At 34.5% G+C, this 23,073-nt stretch overlaps 1 protein-coding gene across 1 annotated transcript in view; it reads left to right on the forward strand.

Moving 5' to 3' along the window:
• The window catches only part of CENPF (centromere protein F), an 84,360-nt gene extending 61,735 nt beyond the window's left edge, over positions 1–22,625 (forward strand). The window contains exons 16-20 of the mRNA XM_044674957.1: positions 5,807–5,968; positions 7,765–7,927; positions 9,531–10,010; positions 12,619–12,806; positions 22,449–22,625. Of these exons, the coding sequence (XP_044530892.1) occupies positions 5,807–5,968; positions 7,765–7,927; positions 9,531–10,010; positions 12,619–12,806; positions 22,449–22,625 (1,170 nt within the window). The remainder of the gene's footprint in view (positions 1–5,806; positions 5,969–7,764; positions 7,928–9,530; positions 10,011–12,618; positions 12,807–22,448) is intronic.
• The last annotated feature ends 448 nt before the right edge of the window (positions 22,626–23,073 follow it).

Here is a 23,073-nt window from a genome sequence, read left to right on the forward strand (position 1 = left end):
AGCTTCCCTCTGGTTCAGCCTGGCCAGGACTAAACCAGAGTAGGTAAACTGCTGGGATATCTTTGACTTCTTCTTCAATAGATCTTCAGCCTTACAGTTGAGTTATGTCCACCCTTTCCACCCTCTTCTTTATCTCCTGCCTGTAAGAAGGAAAATTTAAGTATTTATATATATATATATATATATTAAAATGTGTGGCCGCCAGGAATCAACAATTTAGGTTGATTCCGTAATTAAATCAGACCCAAGTCAGCATCGGGTTGAGGCAAGTTTATTTCCAGTCTGGTAGGTAAAAAGTAGGAATAAAGAGAAAAAGGAAGAGGCTAGTCCAGGCCAAAGGCCTGGACGGAGAGAGAAGAAGGTTATAAAGCTTAATAAATGAAGCTGTAAGCCACAAAGCCCAACAGCCAGATAGGCAGAGTTTAGAATAGGCCCAGCTAGGCCAAGGAAGTCAGCCTAACTTACCCACGTGACAATATAGAGTGTAAGCTGTCTGTGGTCTCAGGAGATGCTTCTTCTTCCAGTTCGAGACAGCAACTGCCCCCACAGGAAGTTCACTAACTTACTTAAAGAGATAATGTCTTTCATTACTTCCTGTGGTCCACCTCTAATTCAAATGGACAAATGGCAGTTTCTACATTGATTTGGACTGCCCAAAGGGCAGTCCCTTATTCTTGATTTGTTACTTATTGTCACGTGTGGGTAACTCGTCTCCCCTCCCCACTAAGGGAGGTTAGGGTGACATCATTAGCACGCCTGGGTTGAGTAGAATTTTGACTATTAATGGGCTGGAGCTAATTCTATTTACACATATGCAGATTACTGTGGCCTAAACCTTTTTGAGATGATAGCATAATAGTATTGTTTTCTATGTTGTTGTGTGTAGAGGTTATAGGGAGACATATTTTAGTTCTATATAAGGAAAAACTTCCTAAAAATTAAACTTATCTAAAAATGAAATGGTTTGTTCACTTCTTAGCAGTCTCCAGCTGAACCTGGAGAGCTACCTGGTTATTTTTTTAATTTAATTTTATTACTTTTTGAAATTAAATAGCATTTTGCATTCTTTTTCTCTACTCCCCACCAAGCAAAAGATAATTTTAAAAAAAGGAGGGAAAAAACCCTCTTAATAAATATGTATAGTGAAGCAGTATTACTTGGCTGTTATTGCAAGACCAAAAAAAATGTATATTATCATCTTTGACAGTTGGTGGGTTTTATGCTTTGTTCTCGTGGAACTGTGGCTTATCTTTAAATTGATCAGAGTTCTTAAGTCTTTCAAAGTGTTTTTTTTGGGGGGGGGCAATTAATAAATTAGTTTCAGTTCTCACTTTACTCTCTTTTATATTAGGTCATAGGAGTCTTCCCAGTTTTCTTTGAAAATCTCTATTTTACTATTCTTGTGGTGTAGTAATATTACATTTGTACATTGTAATTTGTTTAGCTGTCCCCCAAAAGATGAGCATTCCCTTAATTTCTAGCTTTTGTTACTATAAAAAGATCTGCAATTTGTGTACCTATGGGTTGTTTTCTACTTTCTTTGATTTCTTTGGGGTATATGCCCAAGTAGTGGGATAATTGAGTCAAAGGGTAATGACTTTGAGGGGCATGGTTCTAAATTGCTTTCTGGAGTAGTTTTAATAATGTATAGCTCCATCAGCAAATTGTTAGTGTCTGTTTTCCTGTAGTGTTACCAACATTTATCATTTTCCTCTATTGTCATCTTTGTCAATCTGATGAGTGTAAGGTGGGATCTCAGAATTGCTTTAATTTTTATGTCTCTATTTGTGATTTGGAACATTTTTTCATGTGGCTTGAATTTTCCTGAAAACTGTCTATTCATATTTTCTGACTTTGATAAATATCCTTAGTTCTTTTTATAACTTGGATATCAGAGCTTTATTAAATAAAATGGCTGCAGATGTTTTGTTTTCTTAGTTATCTCTCTTCTTGTAGTATTTGTTTTATTGTGCAAAACCTTTCTTTTGTGAGCATTTCTTTCTCTTTTGTTATAATTTCTTTCTCTATCCTCAGATTGAAAAGGCAACTTCTTGTTCATTCCTATTACTTGTTTATGATGACAACCTCTACATTTAGAGTTCAAATTGCTATATGTTGGAAAATGTTGGTCGATGCCTAATTTTTGATAAATAATATCAATAAAAATAATATCAAATAAAAAATAAAAATAAATAATTGTTTTCCCATTTTCCAAGTTTGTAGAATCTTTAACTTAGTAACTGGAATCTCTATGCTACTATATTTGCTTCTCTAATGTTGTATACTTAATTTGTTCTTATTAATTTACCTATTTAGACAGTACCAAATAATTTTGATGATTACTGCTTTTTTATAGCATATTTTAAGAACTGATAATTGTTAGCCTTTTTCTTTTCCTTTTTCTTTTTGTTACTTCCCTTTATTTTTGTGACCTTTTGATGAGTATTGCTATTATTTTTTTCTGGCTCTATAAATAATCCTTTGATAATTTGATTGGTGCATCACTGAAAAAAGTAAGTTAATTTACGGTAGTCTTTGTCTCTTTTATTATATTGACATGACCTACCTAATGCATTTAGTCTTTCTCCAGTTATTTAGGTCTATTTTTATTTCTCTAAAGGGTATTCTGTAGTTTGAGTCATATTATTCCTATGTGTCATGGTATATATATTTCCATTTTTAAAAAATTCTATAGATATCAAATTTCTTTTTCTATCTTTTGCTGGCTTTTGTTGGTAACCTACAGGAATGGTAATGATTTGAGTATTTTATGCTGAATGACTAATTTTCAGTGACATGAAGTCTCTTTTTATTTTTGTTTTTGTGAAATACTAATGCAAATTTTTCCTTCATCCCTAACTCATTCTATATTACTTATAAAAATACCTCTTGTTGTGCCTTTAATTTTTAATACATTTTTATGTCACACTATTTATTGTATTAGGGAATTTTCATAGTAGAACAAGTTGTAGACGTGTGAAGAATGTAATGTGGATAATTTAATTTATGTCTGGTAAGCTAGTTTATGTAAGACTAAAAACTCATAAATATAGATCTTAATGTAATTTTTAGATTCTTCAGTTATCCTTATGAACTCACACTATGACTTTGGTAAAATGTATTTTTATTTTTAAATGTATTTTTATATAAATGCATTTATGTATTTTAGTAGAGTATAATTTAGTATTAATGCAGGTGCTTCTTTGGCCTCATCTAAATAGTCCGAATTATAAAAGTTCCAAACATAGTGGCCTCTGCCGTTAGTATTATTTTCAGCATAGAGCATTAAGAACTGTCTCAGAGCAAGGCTTTAGTATATTTGGCAAAGTTAGAACTAAGATTAAAATTAGGACTCAGGGAATAGATATATAGAATTTCATTAAAAGATAAAACTTCAATGCATTAATTATGAAAAAGATTTTTTTAATGGTTACCTTCTTTTTGTCTTTATATGGTACTTAGTTCCTTTTAAATAGTTTCTAGATTCCACACCCAAATTTGTTGCTGAATGAAATAGAACAGTGTGATTGAAAGGTTCTTGATTGTCAAGTCAGCTAATCTAGATTTTAGTGCCAATTCTAGTAATAAATAGTTGTGTACTATATGAAAGTTACTTAATTTTCCCTGGCCTATAGAAACTTAGAGTTGGAAAGAATCTTAAAAGCAGAGATTCCCTAGTCTAGTTGTTATTTAATAGCAATTCCTTCTACAATAACTGATAGTCATTCATTGGTAGTCAGTGATATGAAACATTGTTTTTAATGTAGTATTAATTTTGAACAATTAATACTTGGGAAATTTTTCTCTCCCCAATTCCCTCATTGCTATTAGTTCTTCTTTTAGGTTCCAAATAGAAAAGTCTAGAATCATATATGTCCTATGATTTAATCCCTTATTTATTTATTTTAATCTTCTCATTTTATAGAGTAGAAATCTAATGATAGAGATGATTAAACGACCTGTCCAAGGTTCATATCATTTGTAAGTTTCAATTTGAACTCACATCTTCTGGCTCTGAATTTAGTGATTTTTTTTTTCTAGGGCGCCCCCCCACCCCCACCCCCTGGCTGTATCATACTCCCTAATCATTTTTCAATATGACAATTCTTTAAATACCTGAAGATAGGCCAATTCCAGCCTCCTTCCTTTTATCATATATCCTTTGGCCAGTGGTTTATTAGGGAATTTTTTTAATATTAGTTTCTCATAGATATTGAATATCAGATCTTTAATTTTTAATTTTTTTTTAAACCCTTGTACTTCGGTGTATTGTCTCATAGGTGGGAGATTGGTAAGGGTGGGCAATGGGGGTCAAGTGACTTGCCCAGGGTCACACAGCTGGAAAGTGGCTGAGGCCGGGTTTGAACCTAGGACCTCCTGTCTCTAGGCCTGACTCTCACTCCCCTGAGCTACCCAGCTGCCCCCTATCAGATCTTTATTAGATAAATTTATTACAACTTTTTCTGGAAGGAATTTTTTTAGGAGGTAATTAATTTAAGGCTCTGAATATCTATGTTGATCTTAAGTTGTCTTCTTGAAAAGTGCCTTGCTTCATAGGAATTCTTCCTGACTTTATTTTATAGGTGACATGCTACCAATAGAGAACAATATTGTCTGTATACATCAAATACTCTTATCTTCCTCTATACACTTGAGTCTTCCAAAAGTGCATCATGTGAATGTTTAAGTGACTGTTCCTATATGTGAATTTGTGAATAAACCATGCATGAGGGTAAAACAGTTAAAATCTTTGTGAGATAGTATATGATACTTTCGGATAACTTATTCAATAATTATTGAATTAAGAAATTTTTCTTTGTATTCCTGGGACTTTTTGGTAAATCTTTTACCCTTACCTTTATTTCTAAAACCTTAACTTTTGACTTAGAAGCAATGCTAAGTCTAGGTTCCAAGGTAAAAGAACAATTGGGGTTGTAACTTGCCCAGGGTCACATAGCTAGGCAGTTCTCAAGGTGAGATTTGAACCTAGGACCTCCTGTCTCCTTTCTCTTCACTGACCCACCTAGCTTTCCTTTAAATTTGCTCTTACCTGCCATTTTAAAGGTATAAGTTGGATTAGATGATGTCTAAGATATTTTTTCTTTAAATCTGTGGTTCTGTGATTATCCCCCCCCCCCCTTTTTTTTTTTTAAATCAGAATTGTGATTTCAATGGTATAAGTAACCTCTCCAGTAAGGGACTTCCTTAACCAAGGTAGATTGTCAGCTTCTCTGCAAAATGTGGTCTTAGAGAGTATCTTGGATCACTGAACGGTCACATAGCCACTATAGGCTCAAAGTGGGACTTGTTTAGGCGTTCCTATCTGAATGAAGCTTTCTATCTGTTACACTGCCCTGCCTCCCTTATGATGGACATTACTGAAGATGATACACACTACTCATCTCCTGGAGGAGAGGTGATGGACGTATGTTTTTGGTCATGGACAATATGGAAATTTGCTTATACTATGTATATGTGTTAAAGGGGTCTTTTTTTTTTTTTAATTAATGGGGGAAGTGAATGAGAAATTGTAAATGTTTGTAAGTGTGTGTGTGTATAAAACATCTCCCCTATAACATAGTAATAAAAATTCATTTGTTTTTGTGCTCCTCCCATTAAAGATGTCCATTTGCATATTTAAAGAGAGGGTCCTGAGGTAGAGTTCTGCAACCTTCATTGCAGAAAGCATAATTCTGAAGCCCAGACTTTTCTTCCAGATTATGAAATGATATTTTTGACTGTAATGTGTTATTTTATCAACTTGCTCTGCTGAACTACTACCAACACTATATTTTCTCTTTCTTAGCATGAAGTGGAAATTGAGGCTTATCAAGAGAAACTAGCTTGTAAAGAACAGCAACTCAGCTCACACAAGTCAGAGATGGAGATTTTGAAGTCAAATAAAGAAGAATTAACTAATTCTCTGAACTGCACTAGTAAGATATTAGAAGATTTGAAGAAAACCAAGGTATTTCCATGATAATATTCAGCCTAATTTAATACATAACATTAGGGACATTAATAATAGTGACACTAATACAAGTATTTGATTTACATTAAATTTACAACGTTGGAGTTTAAATGTTTCCCTCTTTTCACTTTACAGTAACTCATGCTTAAAGATAGTAGTTGAAGTTCATAGGCTGTGTTGCTTAAAAGACTGAGAAATGACTAGCTATCTTTTCTAATCTTTGCGCATGTAAACATGTGTTGATAGCCTTTCTCCCTGAGTTCTGTTGAAAGGAGATTAAAGAGTTGTGGAGATCATTGTGAAAGGTTATGGTTTAGGACAGTTACTTGTGATATATATACCAGTAAATCTCATCACCTTATAATAAGTTTATTGCATAGTCAGTTGCTCTAGTTTCATCATAGGTGTCTGAGGCTTCTGTGGAAATAACCAGGTCACTACTTTGTATTTTCAACTAGCTCTTGTATATGTGGACACATCATAAAACAATGTATAAATTCATGTAATCCTAATCCAGGGATTTTTATATTATGAAAAATTTATTATGGTAAATTACCCAATAATCTCTCACCCTTGGGAGGGAGAAAGGTTATTGTGAATGAGTTAAGTGAGAGAATTAAATATTTTTTTAAAATTCTTAAAATTTCAAAGATATATAGGAATTTGAAAAATGAAGTATTTATTTTCTTAAGAAAATTTTACCATGACAGTTTCAAAGCTAGAAAGGACCTCAGAAGTTACTTTGCTTAAATAAGAATATTTTCTTAGTGAATTCTTGACAAGTTGTTATCTAGCTTCTTTTTGAATAATTACATTTTCATATAGCTTATAATTTTGGAAAGTTTTTCCTGCTCATTGTTACTGATTCATCCTCATACTGTCTTGATAACACTTATTATTTGGTTTTAAGATACCTAAAAATTCCTTGCTTATCAGTGTGAGTCTTCCTTATACCGTGACTCCACTCAGTATAGAGTTTGAGTTGTGACCCAGTGTAGTTCCTCTACATATGTCATTTAATCCCTTTGTGGAAGAGATTTACTAGATCAGGTCATTATCCCTTTTCCAACTGGGAGTTTATTACCTGGTTCAATGTTCATTTCCATTCCAAGTTGTTCCCTTATGACTAAAGGAGTCAGGGTAACATCTCTTTCTTCACTCCCTATATACCATCTCTAACAATTTTCTTGATTTATAGCTGTAGGATTCACTCAGACTCCAATGAATGAATGAATATAATATGTTATAAAATTAATCCAGTAGTAAATATTTAACTTATGTCATAGATCATATATTTAGTGCTAGAAAAGACCTTGGAAGTAGGTCATCCAGTCATTTATAGCTAAAGGAACCTACTAGAAACTTGTATCTGCCTTTATGTCTTTCTTTTAAACTGTTACCTTCTATTGTAGAATCATTACTCAATTGTAGAATCATTACTGCCCCAAGGCAGTAAAGTGGTAAGTCCTAGGCAATTGGGGTTAAGTGACTTGCTCAGGGTCATACAGCTAGGAAGTATCTATGATAAGATTTGGAACCTAAGACCTCCTGTCTCTATTCCTATGCTCTAAGCCACTTAGCTGCCCTTACTGAAGTCTTAGTCATACAAATGATAGTGTAATAACAATTAGACTTCAGTTTACCTAAAGTGAATGATTGCTACCTATCCCACAGTGCTGTTGTAAAGGGAGCACTTGTAAAGTATAAGTTTGGAATCCATTGAAGTCACTTTGTGTGTACAGAAAGATTATTCAAATATATACAGTTTAACTAGAAGTGGTTTTGTTTTGTAGGTGGAAAATATGAAATATGTAACTCAGTTGAAGAAAGAGAATGAAAATGCTAGAGGAAAAATACAGTTGTTGATAAAAACCTGTAAACAGCTGGAGAACGAAAAGGAAGCACTACAGAAAGAAATTAATGACCTTGAAGCTCTACAAGAGAATCAGAAACAAAGTAGGCATTAATGAGAAGTAATAACCAGGATTCTTTTTCAACAAGGAATGCTCTTTTGATTCATGTAGTATCTGAGATGTATGCCCTTTTGGGTTGTTATTCAATGATGCAATAATTCATACTCTTGAATTTGTTTTTAGATTTGCCTTCAATTAAGAAGAAACCACATTGTTTTCATATTGTAATTACTAGGATCTTCAAATTCAAAAAACATTTACTAAGGCTTCAACTTGTGCAAATATTGTGCTAGGAAACAAGAATGAAAAGTCATACCTGCCTACCTTTAGGGAACTTTCAACCTACTAGAGGGTATATAATATGTTTTATATACATAAAATAGAGAGTATGCTGGATGAGGTAAGATAAAGGTATAGGCTTGAGGAGTGACTTCATTAAAGGATGAAGATTTCGACTTGTAAAATGTTGAGGTGAATAAGAAGTATTTTCCAGGCATGGAAGACCTTTTGCCCCAAATACACAGAGAACCAAGTAAGGCATGAGCTGTAAGGTTTCACCTAATAGCTCCATTAATTTGGAATGTTGAGTTTGGGAAAGAAGGCACAAAAAAGCCAAGCCAGGTTTGGTTCCAGTATGTTAAGCCTTAAATACCAAGCTAAACTGTTGATAACTCCAAAAGAGAATGCTGGGATTCCACCTGTGCCTTCAGGAAATTATTTTGCAAATGATAAGGATAGATTAAAGGAAAGTAAGATTGAAGGCAGAGAGATCATCAAGAAAAGGGGCAGCTTGGGTCATACAGGTGAGATGATGAAAGGTAATGAGTGACAGTACTTAATGAGTAAAGAGGAAGACAATATATATGACATGTGGGGATAGAATTGACAGAATTTGGGTACTGTTTGGGCATAGTAACTGAGGTTTGGACACTAAGGGCTGGGAGAGACTGAGGACAACAACCTGAGGGAATAGCCAGATCAAGGGAATTTTTTTTTAGGTGACCTGTAGAAGAATTGGGCCTGTCCTACAATTAATAACAAGGGAGAATCACTGTTCTGTGGATAGCTTTGTCTTCTAGAACATTTGCATACCTGCCCATACATATATCTGTGATTCAGTTGACCATCTGTGCCCATGGTTCACTGGTGAATGTATTTCTTTAGCCAGATACTAAGCACCTAATCTAATAGGTCACAAGAAGATATGGATAGGGGTTTAGGTATGTAACTCAATTATTTAGGGCAAGCCTATTTTATTTAGTATTGAATATTTGTTCTATCTCCTTTTAACCATTTCATTGCACATTATTACTGTTACCAGGAAGTGTGGCTAGAGAAAATAGGAAGTGAAATTCAGAGTTATTTATTTGGTTTTGTAAGTAACCCTGGAAGAAAATGCTTTGATATTACAGTGGTGACAGGATGGTTTAACTAAAATTTTATGTTTCATTAGCCATGGATCTAATTTAACAATGTCATTATGTGTTTACCTTTATAAACATAATTAGGGGTTGATTGATCTATACCAATATGTTTTTAATAATTTTAATTTTGTGCTTTTTATCTGTTTAAAATTTAGTTATTATATTAACAAATTAGAGCTGCTTCAATTATTTAACTCTAATATGATCTTTCCTTTTAAATAGATAGTGCCACGGGTGTTAATGTAGAAGAACTTATGGCTGAGGTGAAAGAACTGAAAGAAGCAATTGAAGGAAAAAATAAAGAGACAGATGAATATTTGGATAAGTATTGCAACCTTCTTGTTAGTTATGAGAAGCTGGAAAAAGCTAAAAATATGTTAGAATCACAGGTTACTCTCTTGAGTTCTCTGCAAGGAAAAATTGCCTCTCAGTCTTCTCCTATGCTTAATTCTGTTGATTCAATGCACTGTCCAAGTCAATCTGTTACTGAAAAGAAGACAGCCAGTCATGGGAAAGTTCCAAGCAAGAGACCAAGTTCTCGTATTGCCAAGGAAAGTGATGGAGATGCATTGCCTTCTACACCAGAGACTTTTACGAAAAAGATCAAGAAGGAGGTGACACCAAAAGGCATCCCATACTCCTTAAGGGGCTTGGAGAACACTCAGTATGAGCCAGAAGGATTACCAGAGGTGGTGAAGAAAGGTAACTCTTATTTCTGAAATAGCTTCTCTCTTTCTCTACCTTCCTTTTCTCAATGTGTGAAATAAAATCTTGTCTAATGCGATAGAAATATAAAATTGGGGGGGGGGGGGAGAGGGTCTGTATCCCTGAAAGATACGTTCTAAGACCCTACTGAAACTGGATAAAGTGAATCCCTGCTGACCCCACCCCCTTATCTCTCTCTCTCTCTCTCTCTCTCTCTCTCTCTCTCTCTCTCTCTCTCTCTCTCTTTCTCTTTCATCCATCCATCCATCCTCTTCCCACTCCTACCCTAGAATTAGGCCTCCCCACTCACCCCCCCAAAAAAACAAACAACAAAACCTTAAAGTGAATGTAGACAAGATCACTATGGGGAAAGATCACTGCCACAGGTGGACTACTGCTTTTTCCATATGAACTTCTAGTACTTCTGGCACTTTGGATTATCCTTGAATAATTGAAACTATGGAAGGGCAACCTTGGATAAGGGGGCCCTATTACCTTTTAACATTTTTAGATATTAGTATATAATTTGGCCTTTATGACCTGCAAATGATTATTTAAATTGGTCTAGACTCTTTCCCCCCTCTTTTTTGTGTTAGAAAAAACTGTTAAGAGTATAAGAAAAAGTGAGTTGATTTGAGCAATAAAACAAAAAATAACTATAGATTCGAATCTTCTCCAGAATTTCAGTTTCAGGGGCCCTCCCAGTAAACCCTAGTAATTGATTAGTATTTTGACTGCCTGTCATTTGAGAAACTAGGTGTACCAGTGTGAATAGTATTGGTGATATGCCTGCTATGCCTTTCACCTTTTCTTTTGTTTCAGCCTTGAGTATAAATCATTAACATCTTGTATTATAAAGGATCCTATCAATGAATATGTCTTAAGTGTCTGAGGCCAGATTTGAACCCAGGGAAAATGAGTCTTTCTGACTTTAGGCCTGGTTCTTTATTCAGCCACCTAGGAGTCCTAAGGAGTAGGAATTAAAAAACAATTTTTTAAAAATATGCTGTCATTGTGACCAAATGATTAAGAGAAACCTGGTCATCTAAAAGTCATAAATATTATTTATTTAGTACCTACTATGTTCTGAACACATAGATAGTGAGGATGTAAAGACAAAAATGAAAGTTCCTATCCTTAAGGAGACGTTTGGGATCAGGGGCCTGCTAGCAGCTATGGAGGATCAGGTAGGGGTATTTGTAGAAGGTGGTGCTTAAACTAGGCCTTGAAGTAAAGAGGGATTCTGATAGATTGCAGTAGTGGAATGTATTTCAGGCATGGGTTAGGAGGAGGAATAAAAAAGGCCAATTTGACTATCTGTGGTGTGCTTTGGAGGCTTAACCGTTTTTTTAAAAGATGTACCTCAGGTACCTCCTTTTAAAATTATGACTTTTTATTCAACTCCCTCCAACTTTGATTGCCCTTCCCCCACTAACTACCTGGCATTTAATTTTGTATTTACTCTGAATATATTTTTCCTCCGTATGCATATATTAGTTTTGCTTCCTTAACTGTGCATTAGTTCATAGTATCTTCAAATATTTTTCTCTATTCTTTCTATTTATTGATTCTTCTAAAAATTATCCATAGATTTAAAAAAAATTTTTTTTTTTAACCCTTACCTTCCGTCTTGGAGTCAATATTGTGTATTGGCTCCTAGGTGGAAGTATGGTAAGGGTGGGCAATGGGGGGTCAAGTGACTTGCCCAGGGTCACATAGCTGGGAAGTGTCTGAGGCCAGATTTGAACCTAGGACCTCCCATCTCTAGGTTGGCTCTCAATCCACTGAGCTACCCAGTTGCCCCATCCATAGATTTTTAATTATATGATCATATTCTCCCACACTGGCATGTCATGATTTTTGTTCAGCCATTCTACAATGGATGGGCACCCACTTTATTTCCAGTTTTTTGGTACTATACAATGTGTTGCTCTGAATATTTTGTTGTTTGTGGTACCTTTCTAGTAACCTCCTTCAGTTTTTATTATGCTCAGTGGTTTTGAATATTGGATCAAAGGTTACTACTCTTGTTTAGTTGAATGTAGTCAGTATTTAATCACTGGGAGCCATTTGAGTTTCTGGCTTTCTTTTATCTTCTACTCACAATAGATTCTACTCTTTCTTTTTCAACTCTTTTTCTTCTTTGTTTTTCTCCTACTCTCCTTTTTTTCTTTCTTCCCTGACTACATGTACCTTAACCTAAAGCATGCAATGGGCCTTGGGCTAAACAGGAGGTCCAGCAAACCATCAACAGAATTGATAGTGATTCAGTTGGTGATTTTTACCATGTTCTTTGTTAGAGTCTTCATGTATTCATACACATGTGTATGCACATGTGTATGCATGTGCACACATACATATGGATGCAATTTTCTTCTATTCTTCATGATACAGAATCTTATTTTAGGAATTCTAAGACAAGTCCTTACAGTAGATCAAAATATGTGTGCTTTGTTCTGTGGCCAGTATGAAATGTTCATAAAAATTACCTTTTTCTAAAAACTAAACTTGAGATGAATATTTTTTCAACTCTAGTTGACAATGGGCCCAACTATTTCTATCCTATCAAAGCTAGCCAAATTTTTAAAACTACCTTGTGTCACAGGATTTGCTGATATCCCAACTGGGAATACAAGCCCTTATGTCCTTCGGAGAACAACCATGGCCACAAAGACAAGGACCAGCCCTCGTCTTGCTGCACAGAAATTATCAACTCCAGATCTACAGAAGAAACAGTCAAAAAATCTAGTTGAGACTTTCAAACCAGCAGCTGGTGGCAGCAAATCACAAATGGTAAATAACTACTGTGCACAGTGATCTCATCTGAAATCATAGGAAATTTATGTATATTATTTGGGGAACAATTTGATATTACATTTTCCAACCCTGTGCTTAACTAACTTTTAATGTCTGACCTTTCTTCTATTGTGGAGTAAATAAGTGAATAAAGATAAGCCCAGTGAAAATGCCTAAGGAAAGCCATTGTACTGTTTTATTTTTTATTGTACAGACAAATCCTTGACCATATAGGATACTATCATGCTATGTATAAATAGTTGATGTGATAAATAGTTCTACGATCATTGAAATAGCATTACCTCAAAATCCCAAATGAGATGATAAGAAAAAGATTTCTAAGTTAGTATTAGTAATGAGGGCTTTTAGGTGGTGTCTTTTTCCCTTTGCTCCCAGACACTGTTAATTTGCTTATTCAAGGCAGTATTTTTTTCAATTCAGTATTTTTCAGTACTTTAAAACACTGCTTTAATGGAATCTACAAGTCTCCTGATGAGGAAGGAGAATGTAGTGATTTTCCTCATTAAGGTACTTGCAGGTGGTTTTAAACATTTGAATTCTAGCTGAGAAGAAGGCATTATAAAGATAAGGGTATTAAACAAATTTTTAAAAATCATGCTTACAAATTATTACATTTTTTATGTGACCTTTGACTATTTCATGATAGGTTGTAGTTGGAAGCAAAATTATTAACATAGCTTGATAGAGGATCTTCTTTTACCCAAATTCCATACTACTATTCAATTAGGCTCCCATTTTGTGGTTTTCCTTTGTTTGTTTTGCTTGTATCAATGTATGAGTTGACTCTGTAAATGTATTGATTATGTTTGTTTTATTTCCAAGATGTCATTGTAGTTTTTCTATGTGTGGTGATGATAAGTTTTATAGTGCTTTAAGATTTATAGGGGAAAAATCTCCTAGAAAGGTAGTAGAAGTGTTTTTATTTCCATTTTATAGATGAAGAAACAGGCACCTCAGAGATTAGATGATTTGCCTAGAGATACGGAGCTAATAAATATCTGAGATATAACTTGAACCTAGGTTTCTTGCTTCCATCAGCAACATACTTGATCATGATGCTATATATACATGGGTTTTGGAAAAAAGGGAAAGTAGACCTCCAGGAGCAAAACAAGGCTAAAACTTTGTTAATTTCAGCTTAACAATCGCTCTCTCTAATAATAAACAGCTGAGCTGAACTCAGCAACTTGCTCCAGAAGTTTTTGGCTGCAAGATGGAATTCTATTGGGCAGAGCAGGGCCGCTTCCCCCCAGGTATAAAATCCTCAGAGCTATCTGATTGGGTTGTTTTTTCCCCTGAGGAGAGGGGGTTTGGAAGGCCTCAGGGCCCTGCCACTAAGATTAAAAATGGCTATGTTCTATTTATTTTTAGAAGAAAGGAAAAAAAAATTCAACTTACCTTTCTCGTAGCTGTGAATTGTAGAAAAGGCTGACTTGAGATTTACAGAGTGAAGGAGATTGAGGAACATTAAGGGTACTCGTCACAACCTTTGTGGTCAGCCAGAATGTAAAGGGTAAAATATTAAAGGGTTGGACTAAATTTATGAGGAATGTGGTTGCTCTAATTATTATTCAAGTCAGAATGACTTTTTAGCAATTTATTTATAAAATAGAGGGAAAGAGTTTAAAGTAAGGAAATAAGAGAGAGAAGATAATTATTCTGGTTCTATCCAAACCAGGCAGGGCTTCAGAGGCCCCACCAAAGGGGGCCCAGAGGTAAATTAAACAAGGGTTTTAGCCAAGGCCTTTTCTAAGATGAGGGGCCTTTCCAGAGGCTAGTACCTTTCAGAAAAGGTAGGAAAAGGAGTCAGTCTTTTTTTTCACTTACTCACATGGTAGTTCTAAGGCAGTGATGGGCAAACTATTCTCCACAGGCCATATCCAGATGATCAGACCAGAAAGTTCTTGCCACTTTTAAAGACCATTCATTTTGTCAGTTCCTGTGCCTTCCTTCCACTTTATGTGGACCAATTACAGCTAAAACTTTGCTTAGGACTGCCCAGGGGGCAGTCAGTCAATTCTGATTCTTCGCCCACTATCACACATGTGGGTCACAGACCCACATACTTAAGGATAAGTGGGGTGTATACATTTCTGGTGATTAAATCTAAAAATGGGCAGGGGAGAGTTAATCCCCTCTTCACATATGTATGTATATATAAAACTAAAAGAACCTAGTCCTGTTCTTACAAACAATAAAACTCTAATAAATACTGGTGGCATTAATAATCCCTAGAATTATATTAATAAGAATAGCATTTCTTTTAATCAAATAAAAAGTACTTAATTTCTTTTACCCATTCCATGTCACAAATTAAAAGGAAAAAAAAAAAAAGGAAAACCCTTGAAATAAATATATAGGTGTAGTCATTGTCCAAAGATATACATCTCTTTTGACCTCTTGATCCTCCTTCTGGTAATGGGTAATGAAGATTATTAGTTCTTTGAAATTATTGTTGACCGTTGCATTTGTCTTTATAGTATTGAATTGATATTCTAGTTCTATTCACTTCACTTGACATCTATTCATATGTCTTCCTGTTTTTTTCTGAAAACATCTTTTAAAATATTAATTTAATTTTCCATTTTGAATTCTCTCTTTACTTTGCCCTTTTCTATCAATTGAGAAGACTCATTAAACAAAACTTATTAAAATATGTATAGTCTTTCAAAACAAATTTCCACCCTTGTCTTTTCCAGAATTTAAAAAAAGAAAGAAGAAAATATGCTTCATTATGTACTCTGAGTCCTTGCTCTTTTATCTGGAGTTGGGTAGCATCTTTTCATCAGAGGTCTTTTAAAATTGTGAATGATCCTTATGTTGATGCAAGTTCTTGGTTTTCTAAAGCTAATTATCTTTACAGTATTTTGTATGAATTGTTCTATTAATAATTTTCACTTTACTTTGTACAAGTATTCCCAGAATTCTTTGAAACCATTCCTTTTGTTGTTTCTAACAGCACAATAATACTCTATTACATTCACATACCAAAATAAATTCATCCATTCTCCAATTGATGCCTTTTTTGTTTTCATTCCCTTGCCACTGAAAAAAAGAGCTTATAGCACTTTATAAACAACAAACCCCCAGAATAATTATAATTTCTTTAGATTTGGGGGTAGTTTGGTGGCTCAGTGGATTGAGAGCCAGGCCTAGAGACAGGAGGTCCTGGGTTCAAATTTGGCCTCAGATACTTTCTAGCTGGGTGACCTTGGGCAAATCACTTACCCCCCATTACCTAGCTCTTACTGCTCATCTGCTTTGGAACCAATACATAATATTGATTCAAAGATGGAAAGTAAGGGTTAAAAAGAAACCAAAACAACTTCTTCAGTTTACCAGGGATCTCTAAACTGCCAAATTTAAAGGTGTTTTTCAGTTGTGATTGTTCTTGGCCTTTCTGCCACATTTGATACTGTTGATGACCTTTTGTCCCTGGATACCTTTTCTTCTTTAGCTTTTAGTGATACTGCTCTCATGGTTCCTCAAACTGTCTCATCACTTCTTAGTTTCCTTTGCTGATTTCTCATTAGTGTTGGGACCACTGGCCATGATAATCCCCAAGACTGTCATGGGCCTTCTTTTAACTATACTTCTTCATGTGGTGATCTTATCAACTGCCATGAATTCAGTTATTTCCACATATAATTCTCAGGTCTACATAGGCAGCCCACATTTCTCTAGCATGACTATTGCCTTTTAGTTATCTTAGATTTTATAGGTACAAAACAGAACTTTTCTTGCTTTTTCCCAAACATCCTTTAATTCCCAGTTTCCCTATTATTGTCTGGGGTGCCAACCATTCTAAGGTGAATGACCTCGGTATTATCCTTGACCTCTTTATACTTTTCATAGTCGGTTGCCAAATCTTGTCATTTCTGTCTCCATATGTGGCATGCAAGTCCCTTCTTTCACAGTCATCATTTTAATGCCAAGTCAGGTCCTCATTTGGACTCTTGGAATAGCCTTTAAACTGGTGGGTCTGTCTCAAGTGTTGCTCGGTATGCTCTAGTTTCCATACAGCTGCCAATGTGATTTTTCTAGAGCAGCCAGGTCAGGGGAGTAGGGGCTAGACTTGGGATCAGGATGACTTGAGTTTCAATCTTGCCTCATAGATGTAATAGTTATAAGGCCCAAGGCAAGTCACTTAATATGTATTTGATGATTCTGTTTCCTCATTTGAAAATGGATAGTATCTACCTCCCAGGGTGTGAAGATCAGACAAAACCATTCTGCAAACATTATCGTGTAAATGTCAACTCTAGCAATTATAGTGTCGCCTGGCTGTAGCATCCTCCACATCATGAGCTCCAATGCCTCTCTCCCCTGAGCTTCAAGTAGCATCTCTCTTTGGCATCTAAAGCTCTTCATAACGTCCATCCTTGTACTTAGTTGTCAGAATGGTCTTCCCAAATGGGATCATGTCACCAGTAAACCTTGGATGTCTCCCTGTCACCTCCAGGATCAAGTATAAAAAATCCTTTGATTTTTAAAGCCCTTTATGACCTTTATAGTCTTCCTCTCTTCTGCAGGCTCTATAGAACAGGGAAAATGGCCTTTTTTCACAAGATGCTCGACTGGACATTTTTACTAATTGTCTCATCTAGTCTTTTATCCTTGGTTTCTTTCTCTGCTCAAATCCTGTAAGGCTTTCCTGGTGCCTTCCTTCACTTAATTATCTCTGATTTATCATCTTGTTTGTCTCTATCTTGTTTGAACATGGATGTTGGCAAGTTTCTCTCCTTTAGAGTGTAAGCTTTTTGAGGACAGTCAGACTGCCTTTCTATATATCCCTAGTACTTAACCCCATGCATGGCACATTACAGGCACTGAATTGCTTTTCTTCAAGACTAATCTCACTTTCTGCCTTCTGTAAGAGACCTTCCCCAATCTCCCTACCTTCTCCCAACCTTGCTGTTTTAGGTTAAGGCCCATTTACTCTTCTTTGTACTTCATACATTCCTAGTTATTTTCATGTTTCTGCCTAACCCTTCCCCCATGTCTGGCATACAGGCTTCTAGAAGGCAGGCACTTAACTGTTTTTTGCCTTCTTTAAAACCCTAGTGCTCTGCACTGTTCCTGGCACATCGTAAGCCTTTAATATAAATTCCTTTTATTCATAACTGCCCTAAGCTGTCACTTAGATTTTTACTGATCTTTCCAATAACTCTATCTCTCCCTCTCCCTCTTTTTTTCTCTCTCTCTCACACACTCAATTCACTATATATGTATGTATAGAAATGTTATATGTGTGTGAATAATATAATAAACATGCTATTATATAGTATATTTATATAAATGTACATATATAATGTGAATAAGTGTATGTAACAGAAATAGCATAGCCTGTGAAGAAATGGTCATATGGTAATTTTCCTCTTCTCATGTGTGTTATCATAGACATGATAGCAAAATTAATTTGAATGTGGTTTCTAGGATTTGCTGTCTAAGAAAAAAAAAGGTTTGCACGATAGGAGGCCTTCAGTTCATACTATTTTTTCCCAATTGCCCAAGGATTAATAATTGGTTGCAACAGATTTACCATAGAGTGAATTAGATAAGTAGAGATCATTTGGTGTAGGTTTTTGAATCTCCAGTGCTTGAAACTTGGTATTTAGTAAACTATATTGTGTTGATTTGAAATGAAAATTTGAAATGGAACGTGGAAATGATGAAGCATCCTTCTAAGAGGACTAAAAAATACCTTGATTAAACTCAAACTTGTTTTCAACTCCTACCTAGTCACTTAAAGGGGCAGTTAGGTGACTCAATGGATAGAAAGCCAGGCCTGGAGATGGGAAGTTCCGGGTTCAAATTTAGCCTCAGATACTTCCTAGCTGGGTGATTTTGGACAAGTCACTTAACCCCCATTGCTTAGCTCTTACCCTTCTTCTGCCTTGGAACTAATATTTTGATTCTAAGATGAATATTAAGGGTTCAAAATAGAAAAAAAGGATACAGTGATCCCTCACCTATTGCAGGAGTAACTACATTCCTGAGACCCCTGAGATAGGTGAAAATCCGCAAAGTAGCGGTGTTATATTTATTTTATTTTATATATATATATATATATTTTACATATATATATATTTTTTTTAAAAACCCTTCCCACTCTCCTATAAGCCTTTTCCACACTCTTATTAACCTACAGACACTGAGCCAACAGCACTTTGGTTGGTCACCTTTAATTCCATCAGCCAATAGTGCGTCATGATAAATGTAACTCTGTGTTACAGAATTAGATATATCTATCTATCTATCTATCTATCTATCTATCTATCTATCTATCTATATATATATATATATATATATATATATATATATATATATTTAATAGCTATACAGTGAAGTCATGATAAGTGAACTGCAATATAGCAAGGGATAACTATATAGCCAAATGCCTGCTTCATGTGACTATGTAATATACACCAAAGTTTAAAGATATATCAGTATCTACTCTTTAAATGTCTATCAAAATATAATGGTGGTTTAGAAATTGGCTATTCTTGGCTTTCTATTTAATTTTTGTAACTAACTAGATGAATGAGAGTAATTGATAAGATAAAGTTAATTAAAAAGTATATATAGTTTGTGGTACAAGCTAATTAAGTTTAGCAGCTCTTAAATGATGAAGGATGGATTATATCTTTTCAATATAAGGTCAGTAGTTTATTCTCAAATATTTTCTCTACGTAATAAATATTTAAAAAGGAATTTAATGAAAATGCTTCCAACTATGAAGTTGGAGAGTCTTGAATTGTTTCTCTTCTTAGCCCAAAGAGAATAGGTTTGTATTAACCAGTTATTCACTATTCACTACAACCTGATCTTCAGTGTGATAAGTAAAGTGTCTTTTATTTTCAATTTGAAGAAGTTGAGTAAAGCTAATTAACTATTATGGGGATAAACTTAGAAAACAAGCTTTAATCAATTACAGATCATAATTTCCCAAATTAGTCATGATTTAGGATTAGAGATATGCCAGCATCAGTGAAAAGGAAGGATAGAATTTGACTCTGCAGCTGCCTGGGGTTGATCTGTTTTTCCTTTCTTTATCTAGCTATTTATTCCTTATTACAAAAACATAAAAAACAATTCAGAAAAATCAGCCAACACATCTATCACATAAGTAACATTTCTCATCTCTTATCTCCCACATCTAAAATGAAATGAGGGAGAGAGTCTTCCTTTTCTCAGGGAAAAACAGTATTAAATGTTTATTTTTAAATTGTTCTTTCATTTAATATTATTGTGGTCATAAGAAGTCACATATTTGGACCAGTTCATATACATCTTCCCATGCTTCTCTTAATTATTAATGTTTTGATTTTTTTTTTTTTTAGGATGTAGTTATTTTTCATTGTACTCTTGTACTACTGTTTTTTTTTTTTTTAGCAATTTTTCTAATGATGGGTGCTTTGTTAGTAAAGAATTGGAAACAGTGCTATGAATATTTTGGAACATATAGGGCATTTCTGCCTTTTCCTAGGGTTATATGCTTAGGAGTGGAATCTGGCTCAAAAACTATAGACATTTTGATAACTATTTTTTAAAGCATGATTCCAAATTGCTTTTCTTAGTGGTTGTACCCCTTCACATCTCCACCAAAAATGTATTTGTATTCTTGACTTCACCCCAGCATTGAATATTTTCATATTTTCTCATCTTTGCCTATTTGCTGGGTGTGAAATTTTGAAGTTTTTCTTTCTATGATTAGTCATTTGTAACAGTCTTTCATATGGTTGTTAATAGTTTGTAATAATTTTCTGAACTGTTTTTATCCTTTGACCACCAGAAATGGCTTTGGATTTGTATATGTGTGTGTGTGTGAGTTCCCTTTATATTATTTTAGATTTTAGTCTCTCTTATTAGAGATTTTTGATGCAAAGATATATTCTTCCTATCACTTTATTTTATTAATATGTGCACATTGATTTTGTTCCTACAAAATCTTTTTTTTATTTTTGTGTAAATAAAAGCATCTCATGTTTTGTATTACCTCAGTATCCCTTGTTTGGTTAAGAATTCTCTTTGTCATGCTTATGAGATAGATGCAGTTGTTTAGGGAACTTAATAGCTATTTAGTCCAACCCCATTCATTTTACATTTTAGAAAGCTGAGGCCCACAAAAGGTGTTTTTGCTCAAGTACCTGAGAGCCAGAAATTTGAACCTAGGTCCTCTGTTTCCAAATTCAGAGCTCTAAAAACTACACCACAGGTGATTTTTCAACAAAACTCTGTTTATATTTTAAGTATGCATTAGTAGAATTTCACTTAACACAAACTATATTATTTATGTCCTATCTATTTTGAGAACTGGTTGCAGCTGTTCAAGAGGAAAAAATTTTAATTATTTGATCTTTTGGCTTGACTTATAATTTTTACATGCAAAAATGTTTTCTCCTTTCCTCATTGAAAGAGTATTGAGGGGGTGGGGTTAGTGGGTAGAGAGCCAGTCTTGGAAAAAGGAGGTCCTGGGTTCAAATTTGGTTTCACTTCCTAGAAAGTCTGGGCAAGTCACCTAGCCCTTACTTGGAGTGGATACTTATTGTTGATTCTAAGACAAAAGGTGGGGGTTTAAAAAAAAGTAAATAATAGAAAGGGTTTTGAAGGCATTAGGTTTAGGAATATCCTCCTATCTGATCATTTCTTAACAAAATATTGTTACATGCATTGGCTTATACTAAAATTACTCTCATCTTCCTGATTGCGGCTATAGTTTTCCATTCATCTAGTAGTTTATTAGACAACTACTATGTTCAAAGCATACTGGCTAGAGGGGTATAAGAGAAAAATCATATTTTTCTGCTTTTGCCTTCAAATCCAATCACATATAGCTTTTATTGATATTATTCCTCTTGTTCATCATAAAATTGATAAATAACCCTTATCTTTCCCATCCAATGTTCCTATCCCTTTCATTTGTTAATGCAACAATTCTTTTCAACTCTTAGCTTCTGTGTTAGACTCAAAGTTTCCCATGAGAATAAAGGCATTTTTTTATATCTACTCAAATAAGCATGCTAAATGTTTGAATTGAATTTTAAGAAGCAAGTTCTAATTTAGTGTATCAGGAAGTTCTGTTCCTGAGAATTGTCATCAGACAGCTGCCTCTGCCAATGTTTAGTCAAATATCTTAATAAATAATACACGAAGAATATAATATATTTCTGTACTTCCTTTAATATTTTAAAGGATGTGTACTTTGAGGTCAGGTAGCATGTCTTTATAAATCACTTAAAAGAATTATTAGAATTTTGAGTTTAAATATATTGTCACCAACATTGGATAATGGAAGTAACACTGGATTGGGAGTGAAAAATCCTTAGTGACTCATGTAGAGTTGCAGAAAAAGCCAGGCTTCACACTCAGATGAAGTCAAATGACCCCTAAATTGCCCTAGAATTTTCCCATCACTCTGCTGCCTACTCAGTCAGGCCATACTTTCTTCTTATTTTTTCCCTGATAAATAAAATCATATTCTTCAGGAAATGAGAAACAATAACACATACAGTTTCTACTTAGAAAGTGTTTGACGGTTCAGAGTTGCTTATATACATTTTTCTTAATTTTGCAGAAATATTTGTATTCATTAAAACAAAGATGTTTCTGTTGTAGGCAAAAGATGTCCATCAGCACAAAGTGGAATCGGTTGTGACAGGTGCAGAAACTAGCCCAAGATCTCCTCTGTCTACAAATAATCTTTCAAAAAAACCTTTGGATGATGCAGCTAAAGAGAACATGAGAACCAAGCGAGTCAAACATTCCAAAGAAGTATCTTGTAAGGTTCAATGAAGTTTAAAAGACTTTTCTTGAGTATCAGGGCTGCAAACCACAGGAATTAAACATTTTGTAAAAGCCTTTCATAGAGGCTTTTGTTTTAGTCAGTCTTAAAATTGTTGAATTTTTTTTAAGATGGCAATGTTAGAACAAGAATGTGTTCATTCTCTCTTTATGTTCCTCCTTGTACAGTAATGTAAATAGTCTTGTATAGTTATGTGGGTTAAATTGTAAAATATTCAGCTAAGTGGAGGATGATGCATTAAACCAACAGACCACATTTTATGTTATATTCATTAAAATGACCAATAGTATCAGAAATATATGTTATATTTCTAGTTTTAGTCTGTAGCAGGAGGCATGTGAGAGAATTTGAGGAAGGAATTATGATGATCCATATGTCCACCTGAGTAAATAAAAGGAAAACCATGTATTTTAGGAGTAAGTAAAAGATGTGTATAGT

This window comes from Gracilinanus agilis, chromosome 4 (genome assembly GCF_016433145.1).
Source record: "Gracilinanus agilis isolate LMUSP501 chromosome 4, AgileGrace, whole genome shotgun sequence".
Taxonomy (NCBI): domain Eukaryota; kingdom Metazoa; phylum Chordata; class Mammalia; order Didelphimorphia; family Didelphidae; genus Gracilinanus; species Gracilinanus agilis.